General features: G+C 39.6%; 1 protein-coding gene across 1 annotated transcript in view; it reads left to right on the forward strand.

Moving 5' to 3' along the window:
• Positions 1–21869, forward strand: part of CD109 (CD109 molecule) — a 77997-nt gene that overhangs the window by 45507 nt on the left and 10621 nt on the right. Inside the window, exons 19-29 of the mRNA XM_075087095.1 lie at positions 684–801; positions 3536–3649; positions 3851–4069; positions 5584–5728; positions 6540–6716; positions 11318–11399; positions 12661–12889; positions 13436–13598; positions 14729–14919; positions 17624–17779; positions 17867–17932. Coding sequence (XP_074943196.1) covers positions 684–801; positions 3536–3649; positions 3851–4069; positions 5584–5728; positions 6540–6716; positions 11318–11399; positions 12661–12889; positions 13436–13598; positions 14729–14919; positions 17624–17779; positions 17867–17932 — 1660 coding nt within the window. The remainder of the gene's footprint in view (positions 1–683; positions 802–3535; positions 3650–3850; positions 4070–5583; positions 5729–6539; positions 6717–11317; positions 11400–12660; positions 12890–13435; positions 13599–14728; positions 14920–17623; positions 17780–17866; positions 17933–21869) is intronic.

A 21869-nucleotide genomic window follows, 5' to 3' on the forward strand; every position in this document is an offset into this window, starting at 1 on the left:
GAAGAACGCTGCTTAAAAGTGTAGTATTGTTTATATTCTACTACCACCTAGAGGCCACGAGTGACATTGGAGATCCACCAAATGAGGTGTGGTATAACTGCACAAAATAGGACAATGCCTGACTGAAGGCCTTGTGGTTTCAGTAGAAACTAGATGGAAATTCTGGAGACAAAGAAACTCTCTTCCTTTTACAGATGGGGAGATAACAGAGAGGGAGACCCAGTCTTTTTCTCTGTAGTACATGAGAAGATGGCGATTAGCCCAGAAAGGGAAGTCTGTTCCGGTCTGCACCTAATTCAGTGAGCAGTTCAAACTGTCAAATGATGGTGAAATCTGACCTGTGTCATGAAGCACAAATCCTGTATTCTTTCAGAGCTGAGTAGTTCGGGAAGCAATTGTCATCTGGGATTGTTTTAAAGGATCTGTAAAAATTGATTACATGTAATGTGATTCAATGTAATTACCTACAATTAATGTAATTTAAAATAATTTAAAGTCTTTTTAATAATTTTGATCCCATCACAAATATTTCTAAATGATTAGGTAAAGAAAAACAGCTAATCAGCAGCTTTTCCTTTTAAGAGTTTGGACTTAAGTTTTGATGCATTTTAAACATTTGTGTCCACTTACTGATGTCTGTAAATGGATGCTTTTGAAAGTCTGTTCTCCCCTTCTGCCATCAGATCTGACACAGACACCTCAATGGAAGTCATTGTACCTGATACCATCACATCCTGGGTAGCCAGTGCTTTTGTGATGTCTGAAAACAGCGGGCTTGGAGTGACGACTGTTCCAGTGGAGGTACCATGGCACTAGACAGTTCTTAAAACGCTGGTAACACTGTAGGTTATTACTGGAAGCTGTATTTTAATTCTAAGAGCAGCCATCTTCTTATACTAATGAAGTGATTGAGAGGCTATGTGTATACAAACTGTAAAGAAAACATCATCACTGAAGACATATGTGATGCTGTATCTGCCTCCCCTTCCTGCTTATATAAATACCTCAGACATTACACAGATACTTGGGTGCCTATTTCAGTTGGAGCAGTTGTTTTCTGAGCACTTTCAGATGTGCCCACTTCAGAATCTTCACACGCAGAAAGGGAGAACGACTGCCTGAAGATAGCGTATTTCCATGTTTTCTTGGCTTTGCCAAGAGGGCTTTCCATGAGTTGATGGTGCATGCAGGGAGGTTTGTACAGACCAGCTGGGAGGAGGTGGCTGGAACAGGAAAGGCACGTTGTCTGCTGGAAAGATCATGCCCCTGTACTGCTCCGCTAACACTTCCGCCAGAACCAAGGATGGAAGAATTGCTTAAAGACTAAATTCTGGCCTTGCTTTCACTTATCTGTCAAAACCAGTCTTGGAGTAAACATACGTGCTACTTTTTGGGTGGCTTAGCTTGAGGACCAATGTGGACACTGAGAGCCAGCAGTGGGATGAGATCCTTCTTGCTGCCAAATTCCTGTCTCCTGAGGCTCTTTTTGTACTTCCAAGTGTTCAAAGAGTTTAGCAATTTGAGCTAAATTTAGCACTCCTCAGGTTAGATCTCTAACTTGAAATTCCCATCATACAAGTGCAGTTGTCCTTGGGTCACTCTGTGTTCATGGAAACAGCTACTTTGAGTGATTTAGCTGGTTTAAAATATAAATTACTTTTTGAAGTCTCATTTAGCTAGTATTTCATGTACGTTGAATAATACTCTGAAGGTAGTTGTCTACTTCCATTCATTATGTAAAGATCCTAAAGGAACTATGTTCCTAATTGAGACAACTCCATTTAAGTGACTAAGGTTAGAAAGGTTGAAACTGTGCGGTACTGGGTCATAGATTTCCAACTTGATGCCAGGACTAGTGCAACCATAGCTTGGAGACAGCCATTTACCCATTTAAGTTCTCAAGCCCTCAAATTATTAAGAAGGGGCAACTTTTGGGATCAAAACCGAGATCTAGGTCCAGATTCTATAGTTGGCTGCTACACCAGACACAGAACATGTACTTTGAACGTCCTGATCATAACTCCACCACAGAATTTGGAGCCCATTCTGGATTTTGCGGCTAAGGCTCCTTTGAGACTGGAGTCATGATTCTTGTTGCTTTCACTCAGCTTGGCAGAGATGGGACAGAAAGAGGAATAATTTTCTGATTCAAACTATGAAAATATATACTTGGCCTCTCATCCTCAAATTTGAGAAGGCTGCAAGTAGAACAGATGTTGAGATTATTATTTAACTATAATCACCCACATGTACTGTTCAGTACTTCAACCTCGTTGGGATGTTTAGATTGCACTTAGGGTTCCATATGGCTGCAACATGTTAATCATTACCATATAGAGAGGCAAATAAAAGAAATGCATGGAGACTGTAATGGGAAAATAAATAAGTGACATCTGTGTGCTTAATGTCCTTTACGGCTTTGCATCTTGTTTTTATTTGACTTCTGCTATACAGGGTGTTGATAATTTTACCCTATTGTATTTTATTGTTATATACCAGAATACTCCTGAGTGTAAAAGTTTAGTATTGCAAGAGTTTTAGAGAAAAGCAAAACAAAAAAGACAAAGAAAGTAGGTGCATAGGGAAAACCTTGACTAAGAACTAACCAAAAATTCTCCATCAAAACTTCTCTGATATGTAATACCTAAACAAGTTTTTGATACTGAAAGCTTTGGCAAACAACTTTTCAAAGTTTTTAAAAGAAATCATTGGATTATTAGCTAGCTAGAAAGCAAGCTGAGGGGTTTTTGGCACTGAAACTGAAAACACTTGGAAGAATTTTTAAAATGAAAACCAAATTAAAACCATTTTTAGTTGACATTAGGGTATCACGCTTCAGCCATTCTTATTGTACAGATGTCCATAAACAGTGGAATTTTGATTCCATTCAGCTTGATGAGAGCTTACCATTGACTTTTTAAAAGCCAAGACTTCATACAAAAACCTCTCTTCACAGACAAAAGTGACTGCTTGCTGGTATATTTCTGCAGTTTTTCATTTAGTTAAGAAAAGATGCATTTTTAGAAATATAACGAAAGAACTTATGCCAAGATTAACCTTACAAAATAACACATCATTCTAAGGTGCTGGTGAATTACAGAATTAGGAAGAGTTAGTTATTTCGTATTCCAACATACGTTTCTCTCTTGACATGGAGATAGGGCAACTGACAGATTTTTAATCATCCATTACTTGTGCACTCGAAACAGTTCACAGTTACCTTAATGAGATTTCAGGACGGATCACAGCTTCCAAACTTGCCAGATGATAGGCTCTTAGTCCCAATTCAGGTGCCTCTGTTGGAATTTGCCCTGTCAAAGCTGTCAGCAGCTCTCACCTGAATGGTGCTGCTGAGTTCCCACAAAGGTGCTAATGACTAGGAGCATCTTCGGCTTCTGCTTCAGCCCTGCAGTAATACATCTTGGTAACTGCAGAGTACAAGCAAACATACTTTGTCACCTGAATTTAAAAGTGACCGGGAGACAAGTGGGCTGGTACCTGATTGTAGGGTTTCACTGCTGATTTTGTTTTGCAGCTAGAAGCTTTTCAACCTTTCTTCATTTTCCTGAACATTCCATACTCTGTCATCAGAGGAGAGCAGTTCCTTTTGGAAGTGAACATCTTTAATTATTTGAAAGAAGAAGCTGAGGTAAAATAACAGTCTCTTTGTACTTGAATATTACTAGACGCTGCAGAGTTTTTATCACCAGTGGGAGACCATGTCTTTCTCTTGTGAGAACTTTAATATTTTCTTTAGTGGGTGAACCATAAACCTATTTCTCTATACACAAAAAAGGTGGCAGCTTATGAAAATTAACACTTTGTATTGCGAATGTTACTGTATTTACAGGTCACTGTGATCCTGGATATGAATGATGCTTTTGAAATTATTCCAACATCCAATGAAATAAATGGTACAGAAAATCAACAGTCTATATCTGTACCAAGTGAAGATGGGAAAACTGTTCAATTCCCAATCAAGCCAAAACAGCTGGGAGAGCTTCCCATCAAAGTGACAGCAATATCATCTGCTGCTTCTGATGCTATCATGCAGAAAGTTTTAGTAAAGGTAAACAGTCTGCAGCTTGGCTTGTTCCTGAAATAAATGGTTACCTAAAATAGACAACAGAGTGCATCAAAAAGTCAAACCAATTTACTTGTCTGCCTCTTGCTCTGTAAGGTTGGTTTCGGGTCAGGTGGCTTTAAGTAGAAAACACTTCTTTTAAAATAATTTATCTTTTAAAATTCTTTAGATCCCCTTCCAGGAATGAACACATAGATCTATTCTACAACACATAGTGCATCAAATGCTTCTGAAAGCGAGGTGAAACCTATTTGGGCATCAGTGAACACCTGGTGCTACAGCTAGCTTAATAATCTGTGGAGAGTAGACCAAATAACTGTGTTATGGATAAGAGCAATCAGTTTTGCTATACACCTGGCTTTAGTTCAAAGCCTATTTTATATGAACGTTTCTGTATTTTGCTATTAATGGAAATTTAGCCCCCAGACTTTCTGATAAACCAGAAACTGATAAGACTTGCCTAACTTTGGACATCTAAGTCTGCCATGTACATTTCAGTGGAAGGTGGTAGACATTTGTACATCTCATGCTTAAGATCATAGAATCAGAGAATGGTTGAGGTTGGAAGGGAGTAGTCCATCCTTCCTGCTCAGACCCATGTACAGTCAGGTTTTAAATATCTCCATGGACAGGGACCTCACAGCCTCTCTGGGCAGCTTATTGCAGTGCTTGAACACCCTCGCAGTTAAAAAAAGTATGTTTTTATGTTTAAAAGGAAGTACCTTTATTTCAGCTTGTGTGCATTGCCTCCCATTCTACTATTGGGCACCACTGAGAAGAGCTTAGCTCCATCTTCTCTATACCCTCCCTTCAGGTATTTATACACATTGATGAGGTCACCCTGGGCCTTCTCTTCTCCAGGCTGAACAGAGGCAGCTCTCTCAGCCTCTCCTTAAACTGCTTAAAACCACTGTCTTGCAGGGTTGTGAGCTGTTTTCAGGTGGAGCCACTTACTGCCCTTTCTGTTGAAGGTCAGTTGTGCAGAAGAGAATTAAAGCCTGTGAGACTAAGGTGTGCGCTGAGGAAAGAAACCCATTTACTTTCACTGCTTCAAGGGCAGTTTTTCTCAAGGGATTTTGCATGCGTGAGGAAATGAAACCTTTATGGCCACGTACCTTACTTCAGTTTAAGTCCTCCTTGTCTGACAGGCTGTAGGATTGCGGACAGCATGAAAGGTACCACCTCTGGCCTTGGCGCGTGCTCAGCCACGGAGCTCCGTGCCTGGCATGGAGCCCACTGGAATCAGAGGTGCTCTCATTGACGTTGCAGGTGTATTTTTGTAATTGACATGTGGTCTCAAGAAGCAAATAGTGGACATGGGTCTTTATAAGAAAAACGTGTCAGTTGGATGGACCAATAGCTCAGGTTCTTGGTGTGTTAGCAAGCAGCACAGAATACCTGACAGTGTTTTAGATCCCTCAGTACAGTAAGCACATAACTCCTGTCCTAAAAGCGATGAACTGTTGGAGATTACAATAATCCTGTCATTATTTTGATAGGCTGAAGGATTGGAACACACATATTCTCAGACAGTTGTTTTGGATTTGACTGGGAATAAACCACAAGCAGTGTCAAAAACTTTGGATTTCACTTTTCCTTCTGATGTTGTAAGTGGCAGTGAGAGAGTTCAAGTCACTGCTGTTGGTAAGGACTATCTTATTCTGTATCCGTCTTTATTATTTATTATTTTCTGGTTTTTAATTTTTTTTGCCTGCTGGGCTTTTGTTGAACTCAGTATCTAAGATATATGTGCCCATAATCCAGCTGCTGGCATTTTCTGCACTGCAGGGAGCAGTGGTTTTAAAGAACAGAGCAGTGTCCAGTAGTAAACTCTGTCAAGTACAACAATTGCTATATAATAGGTTGAATCATTAATTCAAAAGAATTTACCATCAGGCATTAGACTAAGCATAGGGAGACCTTATGGATGGAGTGTGCTATTCCTTTAATTTATTTAGTTTATGATATTATGGTATTGACTATCTATCTTCAGAGTTACAGATGGAGTTGGATTTTAATAAGGAAGGTCCTGCAAAGTTTGCTAGTGTCCCGTTTTAATTCTGCTTATCTAAAGAATAAAACCTAAAACCTGACTGATTGTTGTTTCTTGCGACACCTGGGCTTTGATAACTGTGGGTGAGAGAAAAAATAGAGGAAGTTTCAAATACCTACCATTACTGAAACATTTTCCTGGATTGAATATCTTTTGTAATTTTTTTTTAAATGGTGGCTGTTTGAAATTACTCTGTAGTTGGAAAGATCTGTGGGGAGATGGGTCAGTGGGCACAAAGTTGATCAGAAGATGTATCTTTTCTGCCTGGTTAGTGGAGTTTAGTGCAAACTTTCCTAATGTATCATGTTTTCTCCCAGTTCAGGTGATACCACCCTTTATGTGTGAGGTATGCATTTACTCACAATAAGCTTTAATTTATTTTCATTAAATTTTATCTTTCAGGTGATATACTTGGGCCTTCTATCAATGGTTTGTCATCATTGATTAAGATGCCTTATGGCTGCGGTGAACAGAATATGATCAATTTTGCTCCAAATGTTTATGTTTTGCAATACCTGACTAAAACCAGGCAGCTGAGAGAGGATATTAAATCAAAAGCTGTATCATTTATGAGAAAAGGTCTGTATGCTTAAAAGAAAGATGTTAGATTTTTAAGAACTCTTACTAGTAAAAAGATATCTGTGACTTTGCCTTTGGTATTTCAAGTACTGTTCTGTTGGTGTCATGAGAGCTGGGAAAAAAGCCGATCTTTCTTTTCCTCAGATGAAAAATGCGTCTTAGAAGGTAATTCATATCGAGTTCCCAGGTGGTTGTTATTTCTCCATTGATAAAACCATCTGTGAGCAAACATTTCTGACCTCTGCTTGACGCACAGAGGTTGAAAATTAGTCAGTAAGCAGAGTGAACCGTATTCATCCCACATGTTTATCTGTCTTCAGTGACACCATCCCCATCCTGCCACGTCCTTGTAGAGCTCGAGGAGTGGCGTTTCCTCTGGTGGCAGGCTTTCACCCACCCAAGTTTTAGACTTTGTCAGAAGTGAACTCTGTGATGGAAATCAAAAGGAAAATTTCAGTTGGAAATTGTTGTATATTTTAATCGGGAAATACTCCAGGGCATCACAAAGTATGGAGAACATAGCTGCATTATGCTTCTCTGTGCCTTTTGGATCAGCGTCTAACTGCAATGTACCATGCTCGCCACATGTCAGTCTGCATGTTGAGAACCTGGTTCACAGACAGGAATGAGTCCATCCTCATGTGGGCTACACCCCTACTAAGGCACCATGATGACATTTTCAAACTTTGTTTACACCCTGTAAGTCTTCAATGTTTTTTTTTTTTGTATTAGATTTTTTTTTAAGTTGTTGACATTTCCCTTGGAAAAGACACAGCTCAAAATAAATTTCCCTTTCATCAGGATCCCAATTTTCTGTCAAAAGCAGTTAAATGCTTTTTTTTAAACCCTTCCTACTGCATGGTTAGTTGGAAAGTAAGATGGGGGGGAAGAGATGTGTTATGTAAGCAGCTACGCTGAAGTTTGTAAGCAATCTACTATTTGAACCCTGAGTTTGCTACCGTAATTTTCTGAAGTTTTCCAGTAACAGATTTATTAAAGTGATTTCAAAGCAAGTGAAAATTATAGCATTAAATGTCACATATATAGAAAGCATTGTGTTACGTTACTTGTTCCTGGGGCTTTGAATTTAGGTACATGTTTTTAACACTGTGCTAGCCAAAACAGTAAGTATGCTGAAATATTTGTAACCTTAAGATAGAAAAGAACCACAATATAAAAAATATTCTGGTATTTTCCTTTATTAACAATTGATTTCAGTTGTTGCACTGATTTTTAAAAAAATGTAATCTTAAAGTTGAAATTTATCTTTAGTTTGGGATGTAACTTTTATAAGTTCAGTTTTTGAAAGGATTGTCATGAAATTTAATTTATAACAGGCTTTATTTCACGTGTCAGAATTCACTAAATATTTGGAAAAATGACCTCATAATCTGAAGTAGATATAATTAATTTTAAGGCTAAATGCTTGTGAGAAGGGGTCATATAGCTAGCAGAGACTACTGCTATATGATCTTTCTTTTAGCAGTTTTTATTTACCTAGAACAAAGGCAAAGCAAGAGAAAAGTTGCCTTCTAAAAAAAATTCCTTTAGTTGTGGGAATGACAGATCCCATCTTGAAATCACTTCTTCAGAAATAAAAAAATAAAATCCTTGTTGGTCTGAAAACTTTGGTGCTATACCCAAAGCGAGCAACGAGTTTGAGCAGTATTTCCAAGCTGTTTGAAGTGTGAGACACTTTAGTCTTTCACATATTTCTGAAGGCCTTTCCATCCTGATTGCACTCCTCTTTCAGCCTTGCTCAGTGAGCCTCCTACATCTCTTGGGTTCCAGCCAGTCCTCTGGGAGTACTAGTGTACATCTTCATAATAGGATCCTTCTTTTCCTTGCCTTTCCACTTGCATGTGTTGACATTTGAAGTATCGTTTTTCATGTCTGATTGAGTGTCCGTTGGAACGAACGCTGTGGTTCACAGCCCCCAGGTCTCCTGTTCCAGCATTTCTGCAGGCTTTCCCATGTTAGATACGCTCGTGTTAGGAGAATTTTGCGTGACTGCAACGGGGTTGGCATTGAGAAGAAAGGAAGCAGACTGGAGGAAATAGCTGAGTGATCACTCTGTCCTCTCTCTGGTTCTGCTCATCTTTCTGTTCCCTCCCAACCTTAACAAATTCTGAGATAAATTTATCCCTGTGTAAGGGCTGCTGAGCGGTCTTTGTTAAGTTGGCTGTTGGTCTTAGCTTAGTGCTTTTACACTACCAGCGGGGTGGTGATTATAATACTTATGTCTGTATATTGCCTATTCTGCAAAGAAGCGGACCTCAGTTTTCAGGACTTGCAGTCAGATACTTTTGAAGAGGAAGCAATCTATTTGTATATTTGCATATATTTGTGTTCTTGTTAGTACATTATTTTGAGGCTTAACCTTTGACAGTGACTTCTGCTTTCCTTGGTGAGAAATGCCACTCATTCCTTCTTTTTTTCTCCCACTCAAGAGTGCTTGACTCCTCAAGATTGTTAACTGAGATGACAGATTTGTCTGTATGGGAAAGATTCCCCAGTTTTAATCATGTAATTAACCACTGTAGATGTGCTAAATATATTATAAACCCCCTATATTTAAGCGCAAATTGTAATTTCAAACTCTTCTAAAGAGGCAAAACCTAAACCTGATGCTACTGGGGTAAGAGTTTATATGGCAAGGTGCACTGGTATACTGTAGCAGTTCAGATTCACATCTTTATATCTGTTCTATTATAGATAGACCCCAACTAGGATTTCATTTTACACTGTGACTGAGATTGAGGGACCAGGCTTTTTGTTCCTTGGTAATTTTGTTCCTAGGTAATTGGTCAATATGTATCTATATTCAGGATAATATGTAAGCAGGTGATAAATCCTGTATTGGTGAAAGCACAGAACATTTTGCAGGGTGTTGTGGTTTAACCCCAACAAGCAACTAAGTCCCACACAGCCACTTGCTCACTCCTCCCTGGTGGGATGAGGGAGAGTATTGGAAGACCAAAAGTGAGAAAACTCATGGGTTGAGATAAAGGCAGTTTAACAGGCAAAGAAAAAGCCGCTCACACCAGCAAAGCAAGACAGTGAATTCATTCGCTACTTCCCACTGGCAGCCAGGTGCTCAGCCATCTCCAGGAAAGCAGGGCTCCATCACGTGTAATAGTTACTTGGGAAGACAAACACTATCACCCCCAACATCCCCCTCTTCCTTCTTCCACCAGCTTTTATTGATGTCATATGGTGTGGAATATCCCTTTGGTCAGTTGGGCTCAGCTGGCCTGGCTGTGTCCCCTCCAAACTCCTTGTGCACCCCCAGCCTCCTCGCTGGTGGGGTGGGGTGAGAGGCAGAAAAGGCCTTGACTCAGTGTAAGCACTGCTCAGCTGTAACGAAAACATCCCTGTATTATCAACACTGTTTTCAGCACAAATCCGAAACACAGCTCCGTAACAGCTACTGTGGAGAAAATTAACTCTATCCCAGCCAAAACCAGCACGCAATGGAATGGTTGTAGTTGGATGGACCTGACAGGATGCATTTGTAAATTCATTCATTTGTGTAGGACTTAATGATGGTTGCCTGAAGGTTTTCCTGCTGCCTGGCTGATTCAGTATTGTGTCTGTATCTGTCAGGTGTTAAACTAATGAATATACTTTCTTAATTATAATAGCCAAAATAGTAAAGCCAAAGAAAAAGACGAGGTGGGGGAAAATAATAAAAGAGATCTTGTGAAATGCTATAAATAGATATCATTATTGTTCTTGATACACAAATGGCAAGCAAAATGTAAGAGAAGGAAGGCTTTAGGTATTGATATGCTACTTACTGTAGTTTCCATAGGAAGCTCTTAATTTCTAACATTAATGAACATTGGTTCTGCACCAAAGTAACTATTCAATAAGGATGCTGCTGGTGGTCGTGAGCAACTAGTGAGCTCATGGGGCCCTTTATTATAGGTATTCAGACATTAGGAGAAAGCTGCACTTGTTCTGGATACTGAAAAATCCTGGGATACATTTTACTTGGATCCTTCTCAGGAATGCAGCACCTTCAGGTCTTTTGAAATTTTTCACTCACTTCAGAACAGCCTCTTCCAGCACACTTTTTCTGATAGCTAGTTCTTTGATTTGGCAAAAGCAAGCTGCTGAAAGGGTCTTTTTTCAGTGGCATTTGTAACTGCTGTACCCTCGCCCTTACAGTTGGAAAATACTTCATTTTGCTTGTCCTTTCTTCTGCTGGAAAGATAAGAGTGTTTCTGTAGGTGCACAACTCCAGCTCCCCCAAAGCACTGAGCTATAGCTGCTACTCTGCTCTGTGCTCGCTGGTGTGCTTCTGGAGCCACTGAGTTACGTGGGAGCATGTCTCTCTGCACCGCGCTGTTGTGTGTCGGTGGCAGATGAGCTGCTGGTTCTGCTTTTGTAGATGGATCCTTTGTGTTACTGCTGCCGCTTTCTCATCATCTTCTGCATGCGTTGCTACATATTTGGGAGATTTATTATGAAATATGAGCTCAAGTTATGCCCTCCTCGGCCTTAGAAAGTGCCTTGTGTCACATCAGCAGACAGTTTGTGCAAGAACCCGCATGAGAGGAAAGTGTTCAATACTTTCCTCTGCTTTTCCACTTTAGGCTACCAGAGAGAGCTGCTTTTCCAGAGGGATGATGGCTCTTTCAGTGCCTTTGGAAATGAAGATCCCTCTGGGAGCACATGGTAAGTAGTTCTGCCAGATTCACTGTGGAATTTGAGTATTTTAGATATTTTCCCTGCGACTAAAACTTTTTTGTGAAGCTGGTAAAAATTTCCAGCTGTATTAGCCTTCTGCCTGGTTTTCATTAAGTGTTTAGGCCAGCTTTAAGGTCATTCCGCTGGATAACTTGCTGTCAAAGCCATTATCAGGGCAAGGCTTTTTAATTTTGCAGATGAATGATGAATTATTCTAGCCAGGGGAATAGGTTGGTCTGAAATTTTTTCTGATGCTTTCCTCATAGGAATGAAGAATAATAATTAAATGACTTATTCTTCCAGTTGACTGAAACCATTTAGGGCTGTGTGATCATCACTGCTTCAAAAAGATTTGCAGTTCTCTCCATACTGGAGGCAGAGGACTGACTGAGGCATTTCCTGGGGGGTGAAGAGAGTTACTGGTGGCAAAAATTTGTCCTGCTTAGCTCTCTTACACCTCCTTTTTGAGAGACTCTAAATACAGCTGAGAAGGCCTTTTCAGTGCTGAATTTCCCCCGAGAAGTATATTGATCATAGTAGTGGAAGCTAGATAGATAATGGAGACAAGTTCCAGCACTCAGTTAGTTTAAATATGCGTATGTATTTCAGTACATGCTACTGATTTTAAACAGGACCATCCCAGTTACTGTGCCACTGATTGAGTCACTCCTTCTGGAGTCAGTGAGCATCTTTCGTTGACACCAACGGGATTTGCCTTAGACTCAGTACTGATGGATTGGAAACTGAAGATAATTATATAGGCAACTCTGGTACTTAAATAGTGCAGTGACAGGCTATATGAATGCATGTTTGGCAAACAAGGGGGTCAAAGCAGAACTTGGCATTATCAATGAATAAAGCAACAAAGGTTGTTTCGATGATATAATTACAAGAATGATCGTGATAATTAACATCACTCTCATAACTGCATTACTTTGTAAACTATGATTTTGCCACGTTAGCCTAGCAGCAAAGGCAGGAGAGCAACATTTGAATAAACGTGCTGGCAGACTTGGAGTCTATACTCTGTTTATTTTTGAAGCACAACAGCTGCAAAAGGGGTGGTCTTTAGGAAGAAGTGGATTAAGCTTAATCTCCTTGCTTGTCTGGGTGAGGCATGCATTTTCCTCTATGCTTGGGAGGTGTGGGTAGAACACCTTATGCGTCACAGTATTCTTACGTCATCTTAAACAGAAGAAACTGTAATACGTTGCTAATTTTGTCATATTTGATTAACCTTTTCCCCAAGGTTATCGGCTTTTGTATTAAGGTGTTTCCTCCAAGCTCGTCAATTCATAGATATTGATCAAGATGTACTCATGGATACAGCTGAATGGATTGTCCGGCATCAGAAATTAAATGGAGAATTTCATGAGCCTGGGAAAGTGTTACACAGTGATCTTCAAGGAGGCACCAATAATCCAGTCACTCTCACAGCTTACATCATGTCATCCCTCCTAGGGTTCCCAGATAAACGGGTACTGGAATTTGTAAATAGAATTCATAGTTACTGGAACACTTCATAAATGGTCATACTACCTGCTAAACACTTGGTAGTTTAAGGAAGTAGAGGGACACCTGAACAGCGACAAAATTTAATCTGATTTTGTTAATTTTCCCTGTACTTTAGCTCATCTACCTGAATCAATACAAAGTTGTGCCGTTAGGCCCTTCAATTTTATGTGCCTTTGCAAAATCTAAAGGCAGTTGCTTTTAGCAAGAATATTGTCGTGGCTTTAGTCCAAGAACTTGCAACAAAATTTATGGGGGAACTATCCTTAGAGATATTAAGTCATTCCCATTGATTTCACTGAGATTACTCACGTTCCTAAAAGACTGTGCCAGATCAAAAGGCTTGCCTTTGAGGTTCGTGCCTGCGACTCTGAATGAGATTTTCAGTATTTCTTGGTTGTTGTTTGATGATAGTAATGTTTCTGTTTCTGTACAAATTTTTCTTCTAAATTACAATATTTCAATATATATTTTATTCACGGTACATTCTTCAATATGATCTTCATTTCCAGCATGTTTATGTCATCAAGAGTGCTACAAACTTTCTAGAAGATAAATTAGAAGGCATTTCAGATAATTACACTTTGGCACTTGTGACATATGCATTGTCCTGGGCAAAAAGCACAAAAGCAAAGGAAGCACTGAATATACTGAACCAGAGGGCAGAACACCAAGGTATTGCACAACTATCTTATACAATTGTATAGATGGATTTTTGTCAAATTTTAAAATACCTATTATGTATCTACAGCTGCATATAGAATTAGAGATGAAGAGAACCTTTCTTCCGAACTAAAATGTTTTGAGTATGATATAGAGAATAAGAACTTCCAAGACAGCCTTAATGAAAAGTGTCCATAAATGAATGACAATTCACAACAAAGCTAGGTCTTTCAGTCTCAGTTACTGTGTTTCTGATAGGAGTACCATGGTGCTATTGAAGGACAATACTTGACAGTTTTTCCATGTTATTATGTGCACTTTTAAGATCAGCCTGGTTAAAGGGAGATGGATGGGGTTAGCTATTCCGAAGTAATTTGGATAGGTCAGGAGTGGGTGAGGGGTCAATTACTTAAAATCAGTATCGGAATGAAGAGTTGAAGGATTGGACTTTCTGTAAGACAATATAGAGGTGTGTTCCATTTTCAGTAGGGACCCGTCTTCTCATCTTGTTTAACCTGAGTTCAGCATGACTGAATTTTGTTCCCTATTTTGGGGGAAGAATAGACCATACAGAGTATAAGAAATGGAAGTTTTTGAAATAGTTTTGAAATAGTAACTGTCCGCTTGAAAAATTCAAATGAATTGTTTGATGAAACAGCTTCTTGGGTGTCGCTCTGTGTATACTGAGTTAGGCCTTTCAAACAGTCACTTTTGGGAAGGGAGGGAGTCACTGTTTTGGAAGGCATCACTCAAGAACGAGCCTAGTGAGCAACGGTGCACCTGAGGTGCCTTCTCTAGTCCCAAAGAGAAAGAAGCACCCCAGCGAAAAGGTGGCCATTTCACAAAGGCTCCTTTTACGCGAGCACTTCAGGCTGAGAGCAAAAGGATCAACATAAAGTTCACTGAAATCAATGGGAGTGATTATTTGGACTCCAACTTTTTTTGTATCTAGATTCAGCCATGGCTGAGGAAGTGCTTAAGCCAGTCCTTTATGGGACATATGTCTAAACATTAAGACAATTTTAAAGAACCTTGCTAGATCCCGTATGTAAGCATTAATTAGGATGTTTCCCTTAATTCTTTCCCAGAAGTCCAAAGACTTCAGTCTGTGGATCTGAGGTTATTATTGGTTCCTTTTGCAGGAGAATTTCGTTTCTGGATAACACCTGCTTCTGAAATTTCTGATTCATGGCAGCCACGATCCATCGATATTGAACTTGCAGCGTATGCTCTGCTCTCGCACTTTCATCAAGACAGATTAGCAGAGGGGATCCCTATTATGAAATGGTTAAGTCAGCAAAGAAACCACCTTGGGGGATTTTCATCTACTCAGGTAATAGCCTGTCTCAAGGGGCTTTGTTACGCTTTCTAAATAAGCACTGTGTATTAAAAAAAAAAAAAAGAAAAAAGGGACCATTTGGTTTTTACAAAACAATTACTGAATTTTGTTTTGCTGTAACAGCCTTGGTTACGTGCAGGTTTGCATCCTTTGTGATATTGGCGTCTGAAACCTGGACTACCAGTTTTAGCATTTTGGCAAGTATAATTAAAAAAACCCCAATTAGTGGGTCACCTTGATTATATAAAATATTAATAACAAAAGGTCTTAAATTAAGAAGAAGTAGTGATGCCCATGGAAAAATAATTAATCAGATTTTCCAAGCAAGCGTGATAAATATCTGTGCTTACTTTCTTTCCAAGGAAAGAAACCTCTTTCTATTCTTTCCATATGTGGACCCTCAAACTCCTGAAAGTCTATTAAGTAAGATAAGAAAAGGGAGTAGGTTTTAGAGAAGCAGCTTGACCTAGTGCCTTTGTTGGCAGTTGGTCTTAATAATGCACTTTGTCCTCATTATTACATAAATTTTTGATGGGCCATGAAATTTGGAAGATCTACATTATCTCCAGGAGGTTTCCATGTTATTGAAACCACATCTTGTAAGCTGTGCTGGCATCCAGGAAATTTATATAGTACTTTGGGTTGCGTTAATTTAAACTAGCTTTTAAATTAGCTACAAATGCTGGTCACAATAAAATGTCACATTTCATCATCCTGCTTGGTACCAAGCTGGACAGGCTATCCTTCATTATTTTCAAATGTTTGTTGTTATTAATCTAAGAGAAATTAGTTCTACTAAATAAAATGCAGTTTAAGAACCAGCCTGGTTCCCCTGAGGTTCTAGTACTTTTCTAATATGTTAATACTTGCGTATTATTTGAAGAGGCTGATTGAAGCACTAAATGAGTTGGAAAAGCTTTTCTCTATTCTCCATAAAATATTTTTACATGAAAGTTTGAAAATCCAACAGTGTACCATTTCCCCTGAGGGTGAAGTTAAGAAATTAATTTAATCCTTTTGTTCTCCCATAGTCTAAACTATTTTGATTTAAAAATTGTTCCAATGTCTCCCTAGATGCCTTCTTAAATTTGTGGAAATGACCCCATATTTTTTTTTAACTTCTAAGATTGCTTAAAAAAATGTTTGGAGTGTTTCCTTCCATGAATTTATTACATTAGAAACTTAATATATTGTTAAACAGTAAGGAGGAAAGTAATCAGTTGCACGTGTAATGTTTTCTAAGTTAGGGTGTGGTAACTCACTGCAATTTGTATATGTGATATAGCTTACTATGTATTTGCAATCAGTACATTTTGCTTTGTGATGCTTTTAATGTTTGAGCATAAACTGTACATATCTCATATACACAGGAAAACAATCCATACAAAAAATTGCATATATATGAATGTAGATTTAAAGGGTAGGGAAGAGTAGCAAATTCTGAAAAGCCTGTGTTGCTGGGCAAGAGGGGCCTATGAGTCTGGGTTGAGACCATACTCCCTAACTCTTTAGGTTGTGTATTGGACCCGGCATTGTAATGCTGGGCCGTGCACCTCATGTTTCGGCTGTGACCGTTTCCTGGTGACTTTGGCACTGTTGGTAATCAGCTGATCTTCCTGGATTTTAACCAGTGAAGCAGGTCATCTCAGACAAAGATGTGGCATGGGAAGGAGAGTGGTTTCTAATCATTTAGAGTCAATAGGCAGCACATGCTGGTACCTTAAGGTATGGCACAATCACCATGTCGTAGTTAATGAGCTTCTGTTATGTTAGAATTTTGTTACCGTAATTTTGTTACCTAAGAATGAATAAAACAGCCCTGTATGCTGAGCCTGCTGGTTAAAAATAGGTGCAAAATGAGATACGTGAACACCAAAAATCCCTGAGAAGCATTAGAGGCATAATCGATTACTGTATTTTTTTGAAATTCTCATTCACTAAACTGTGCTGGACCCAATGTTCAAAAACTGCCTCTTGTGTTCAAAACCTGGAGAGCTAAGCCTGCAATCATACACAAAGATAAACAAAAGAGAATTTTAGATATATATATGATAATAAGCATATATATGCCCATAAGCATATTCTGCAGTGGTTAAACAATTGCACAAAACCTTTTGATCAAATGTACAGTATAAAAACTGGGCAGAACCCCTTTGAAATTGCTGCCGGGGGCTGATAAAAACTCATTTCTGGCTTTTTGTTTTTTAATAAATGTTAATAGTTTTTCAGGCCTATAGCTTTTGCTTTGGTGATCAAGGTACCCTGAATAACTCCTGTGCAGTACTGGAAATTTAATGCATAGTCACTAAATAAATCCAGAAAGTAACAGTATCATTACTGTCCTCGTTGGCTTTCTCTTTACTGTCTGTGTGGTGTGTGATTCTGACTGTTGTTTGTACTGGGGTGTCAGGTCTTCCACATACCTTGCACAAGAGGAAAACTTACTTAGCTGACTCCCACCTTGATCTCCACGGCATGTCACAGTAGCTACCTTGTCCTGTGTTGCTATCCCTCTTCTGTGCTGGGATTCTTCGTGCCAGTGCAATCCCAACAGAGATGTGGAGGCAGCTGCATGAAGACTCCAACGTAATCAACAAATGGGACAATGCAGGGACCGTGAGCTCCCCCAGGCATGGCCTATACACAGTTCATTGTGCAGGCTTCTTCTATTTAATACAGGATTTCTTTCTCTCAACAGGACACGGTGGTGGCTTTGCAAGCCTTGAGTCTATTTGCAACTCTCACTACTGCAAGCAAAACAGAAATGGATGTAACAGTGACAGCAACTTCTTTGAAAATGCCAGAAATCTTTTCAATTGATATGCAAAACCGTTTTCTGCTTCAGACCAAGGAGGTACTGTAGAAAGCGAGGAATGTTTTCACAAAGTCTGCTGACTCTGAAAGTGCTATGAAAATACTGTTCTACTCATCTTTCTTTCAGATTGCCCCTGCACAACCGATAACAGTTACAGTGACAGCAGAGGGAACAGGGTTTGCTGTCTTTCAGGTACACAAATCAGTTATTCTTGCTAAAGATATGGTCTCTATAAGGAGGGTATATTTTGGAAGCTTAATAAAATATGTGTTGTGGTTTAGTCCCAGTCAACAACTAAATACCACACAGCTGCTTGCTCACTCCCCCCTCCCCTGTGGGATGGGGAAGAGAATCAGAAGGGTCAAAGTAAGAAAACTTGCGGATTGAGATAAGAACAGTTTAATAATTAAAATACGACAGTAATAATAATAATAGTAATATAATGAAAAAAAAATAACGAGAGAGAGAGAGATATGAACTCTCAGGAGGAGGAAAAAACAAAAATCCAAACAACAAGCAATGCAACTGCTCACCACCCACCGACTGACGCTGTTGGTCTCCAAGCCATGATTGCTACCCACCCTGGCCAGCTCCCCCCAGTTAATGTACTGGGCATGATGTTACATGATATGAAATATCTATTTGGCCAGTTTGGATCTGCTCTCTTAGCTGTGCCGCCTCCCTTCCTGGCTTGTTGTGCACCCGGCAGAGCGCGGGAAGCTAGAAAAGTCCCTGACTAGTGTAAGCACTACCCAGCAACAACCAAAACATCAGTGTGCCACCAGCACACTAAGTCCAAAGCACAGCACTATACCAGCTACAGTGCAGAAAATTAACTCTATCCCAGCTGAAACCATGACAATATGTTAATAAGAACAGTCTTCTGAAATGTCTTAAATCAGTACCAAAGCACTTTACTAATTGAAGAATGTGGTCAACTAGATACTATGTGAATGGACATATTAATGTGATTGTTTTATGTCTGATGGCCTGGCCTTTTAAGTACTGCTGGATGATTGACAGTTCTGGGACACTTTCATGGGCCAGAGCTATATCAAAGCAGCCCTGTCCTCCTGCAGAAATGCAGTGTCCATTTGCAAGACAAAGGACTCCAGTGGTACATTGGCAAGCAGAAAAGGTCAGAGTGAAAAAGGTGCGTGGACCAGAAATGCCTCATCAGGAGCCTGTGGTAGACCATGGTAAGGCACAGATCAGTACAGAACAAGATTACACTGCTAGTTATTACAGTTATTTTCCTTTTATTGAAGTAGAATACAACAATAGTGCAAAAGCAAAAATAAGAATATTATGGCTAGGTTCTCCAGCAATTTTTACACTGTTCTGAAATAGCATGAAAGGCAGAGTCAAAGGATCCTGCAAACTGGCAACAGTAATAGATGCTTCATCAGCCAAAAGTGTGGGCACGGCAGAGTGGATCCCATCTCTGCCTGTCCTGCGAAAGACTGTGCTTCAGTACTATAAATTCAAACATATTTACTTATATTTAAACAAATTAAGCTGGGATTGGCACATACTGTATTTAGAACTAGCAAACCGTAAATAGCCTTTTTATGCTTTTCAGCTGCTTGCTCTTCCCCGATAACAGAGATTATGTTATGAAGAAATTCCACCTCCAAGATCTTTCCTAACCCTATGAGAAATATCATATGAGAAGACAGTATTGGATCTGATTTGATAGGGCCACTAATGGATCTCTTTCCCCTGCTGTCCTGTCCATGATATTGGCTTAGAAACACACAGACGAAAGAGAAGACCTCTGAAAAGCTACGGATAATACAGATGTATTAGTCTCTGAGCATGAGACACTCATTTAGTGGAAGTATATACTATGGATGACCTAAGACACTGACTCCACAAGAGGAAAGAGAGGTTGTAGGGTTAGGGTATATGAAAGGTACTCTCTAGAGAAAGGAGTTGAAGAAGCAGTTCCCTCAGTGGTCTGCTGAAAGTCTTGAAGAAACACCTCTGCTGTCTGGAACCACTCTGAACTGGGCTTGGCAAACACCTCAGAAATTTGGTGTGGCCCATGCCTTCTGGATGGAAGTAGAATGCCACTGAAATCCAGGATCAGCAATGAGGGGAGGGTAGGCAGGCTCAAGGAGGATGGGTATGGGCAAAGTGGATAGATGAAAAAGATCTCCGTGATCTCCTGCTCATGTATAGAAAGGGAGTGAGAAAAACAAGACTCACCTGTTACTTGTTACTGAAATGCACTGACCATTTTTTCCACTCAGTGTATTTTTACTAGACTTAGGCAAGGGACTGAATATTATTCAGTGTGATGGTACTGACAAAGGTACACTGTGAAATGCGCATGTTTCTCCATTACAGTTTGAGTGGATACTAAGTAGTCAAAAAATAGTAGTCAAAAGTAGTCGAAAAGGGACAGAAAAATACTGGAGATTATTTCTTTGAATTAATGCCCTCAATCAACTGCATTTGTGCTGCTAGTTGAAGAGTTGAAGAACAAAAAGGATAGGGAAAGAGACATTGATTAGGGCATTATAAATGCATCATAATTTTTTGGAAGGTAGTTCTTGTGATTGGGTCAGTTACTGTTACAAGCATCTCTCTTGCAGAAGATGAGCTTTCAGTTTTCTCTTCTTGGGCCTCTCACTGGAACTGGTTGCAGTATGACAAGACTGGACCAGTTCTGCCTTTAGCTTTGGCAGCAACTTCTTAAAAGGGTTAAGAAGAAATGCAGTTGCTCGTTTTGTTGATTTAATGCTAGTTTCTCTATAATAGCCTTCTGTCCCCAAAGTAAGGGTGTATAAAGAAGGAGGCTTTAATTAAACCCTGTGTTGTAAAAAAGATTTTTCCTTCATTGTCATGAGAAATCAGGAAAGGAAAGTCAGACCGTAACAACAATAACTTATTCCATGAAAATACTAGCTGATTGACCTGTTCAGTATGTGGTTTCAGACATCCTGCACTGGCAGTAAATGCCCATTCATTAGCTTTTTCTGGCAAAAGTTAAAACAGCATAGTTTCTGTGATGACAGACTGTTGAGGCACTGCCAGCTTGTCTTTACCAAACTTTCTGCATGCCTTGAACTGGCAGGCTTTCTAGATCGGCTTCATCCTTGGCACTGCCTTCTCCTGCAGAGCAGTTGTACAGGATAAATCTTCACTGTTGCACCACGGTTGTCCCGAGCGCCTGTACAGAATTAGCTCTGTACTCATACAGCATGCGAAATTCAGCAGTGCAGGGCAGGGCAACAGCAATCGTGTGTGTCGATTGAAAGAAAGATCATAACTTTCGTATTGAGGAGTGAGACTTAGCGGCAAAAGCAAAAATCAGAACTTAAACTCTGTTTGCACAGCCTTGCTAGCCTATAACTGACTTGCTAGCCTATATCTTGGAAACCCCCCTGTCATACCCTTAGATTTGGACTGACAGTGTTCCGTTTGCTGCCAGACACTGTTGTAAAGGGACTATGATTTTTCAGAAACACTCTTCATTCCCTTTTCATTAGCTAAGTAAAGTGCATGTTGGGTTCTTGCATGGGGAGTTATTTGAGCCACTTTCTGATTACTTTTCTAGAAAAATCGAAGGAGAACCTTGCCTGCCCTGCCATGTGTTTTATCTTGATGACTAAGGGAACAGATAATGATTATTGTTTGTATGTGAAAACTGTATGCAAACTTAGTGTTCTGTTGTTGTTGAAAATCACCATTTTGCCAAATAATGTCAACTATTATTTGATAGTAAATATTTTCTTAGTTTCTTGTATTTGGTTTTGTCATTCTAGGGTTTTAAAAGCTGATCTTTCTGATTCACCACACTGAAGTGCTGAGTCAGCAACCAATTCTCTTGTCCTCTGTTAGAGAAGGTGTCCCATTTGTGCCACAGCAAAGGGATGCTGCATTTACTATCAACACCGTATCGGGTGTTAACCAGTCTGAAGCACCTTAGAATGTTTTGTCAAAGTAAATTTCAATTTTGGTGTGTTTTATTGGGTATAAGTACATGAGTGTGCTAGAGCAGATGTGCTAGGGAAACTGATATAGTTCATTATCCTGTATCCCATAGTGCAGTAGGAAGAGGATGGCCAATGAAGATTACTGGAACAGGGCAAGCATGAAGTGATATCTCACTAGTATACCT

The sequence above is a fragment of the Phalacrocorax aristotelis genome, chromosome 3, assembly GCF_949628215.1.
Source record: "Phalacrocorax aristotelis chromosome 3, bGulAri2.1, whole genome shotgun sequence".
Classification (NCBI taxonomy): domain Eukaryota; kingdom Metazoa; phylum Chordata; class Aves; order Suliformes; family Phalacrocoracidae; genus Phalacrocorax; species Phalacrocorax aristotelis.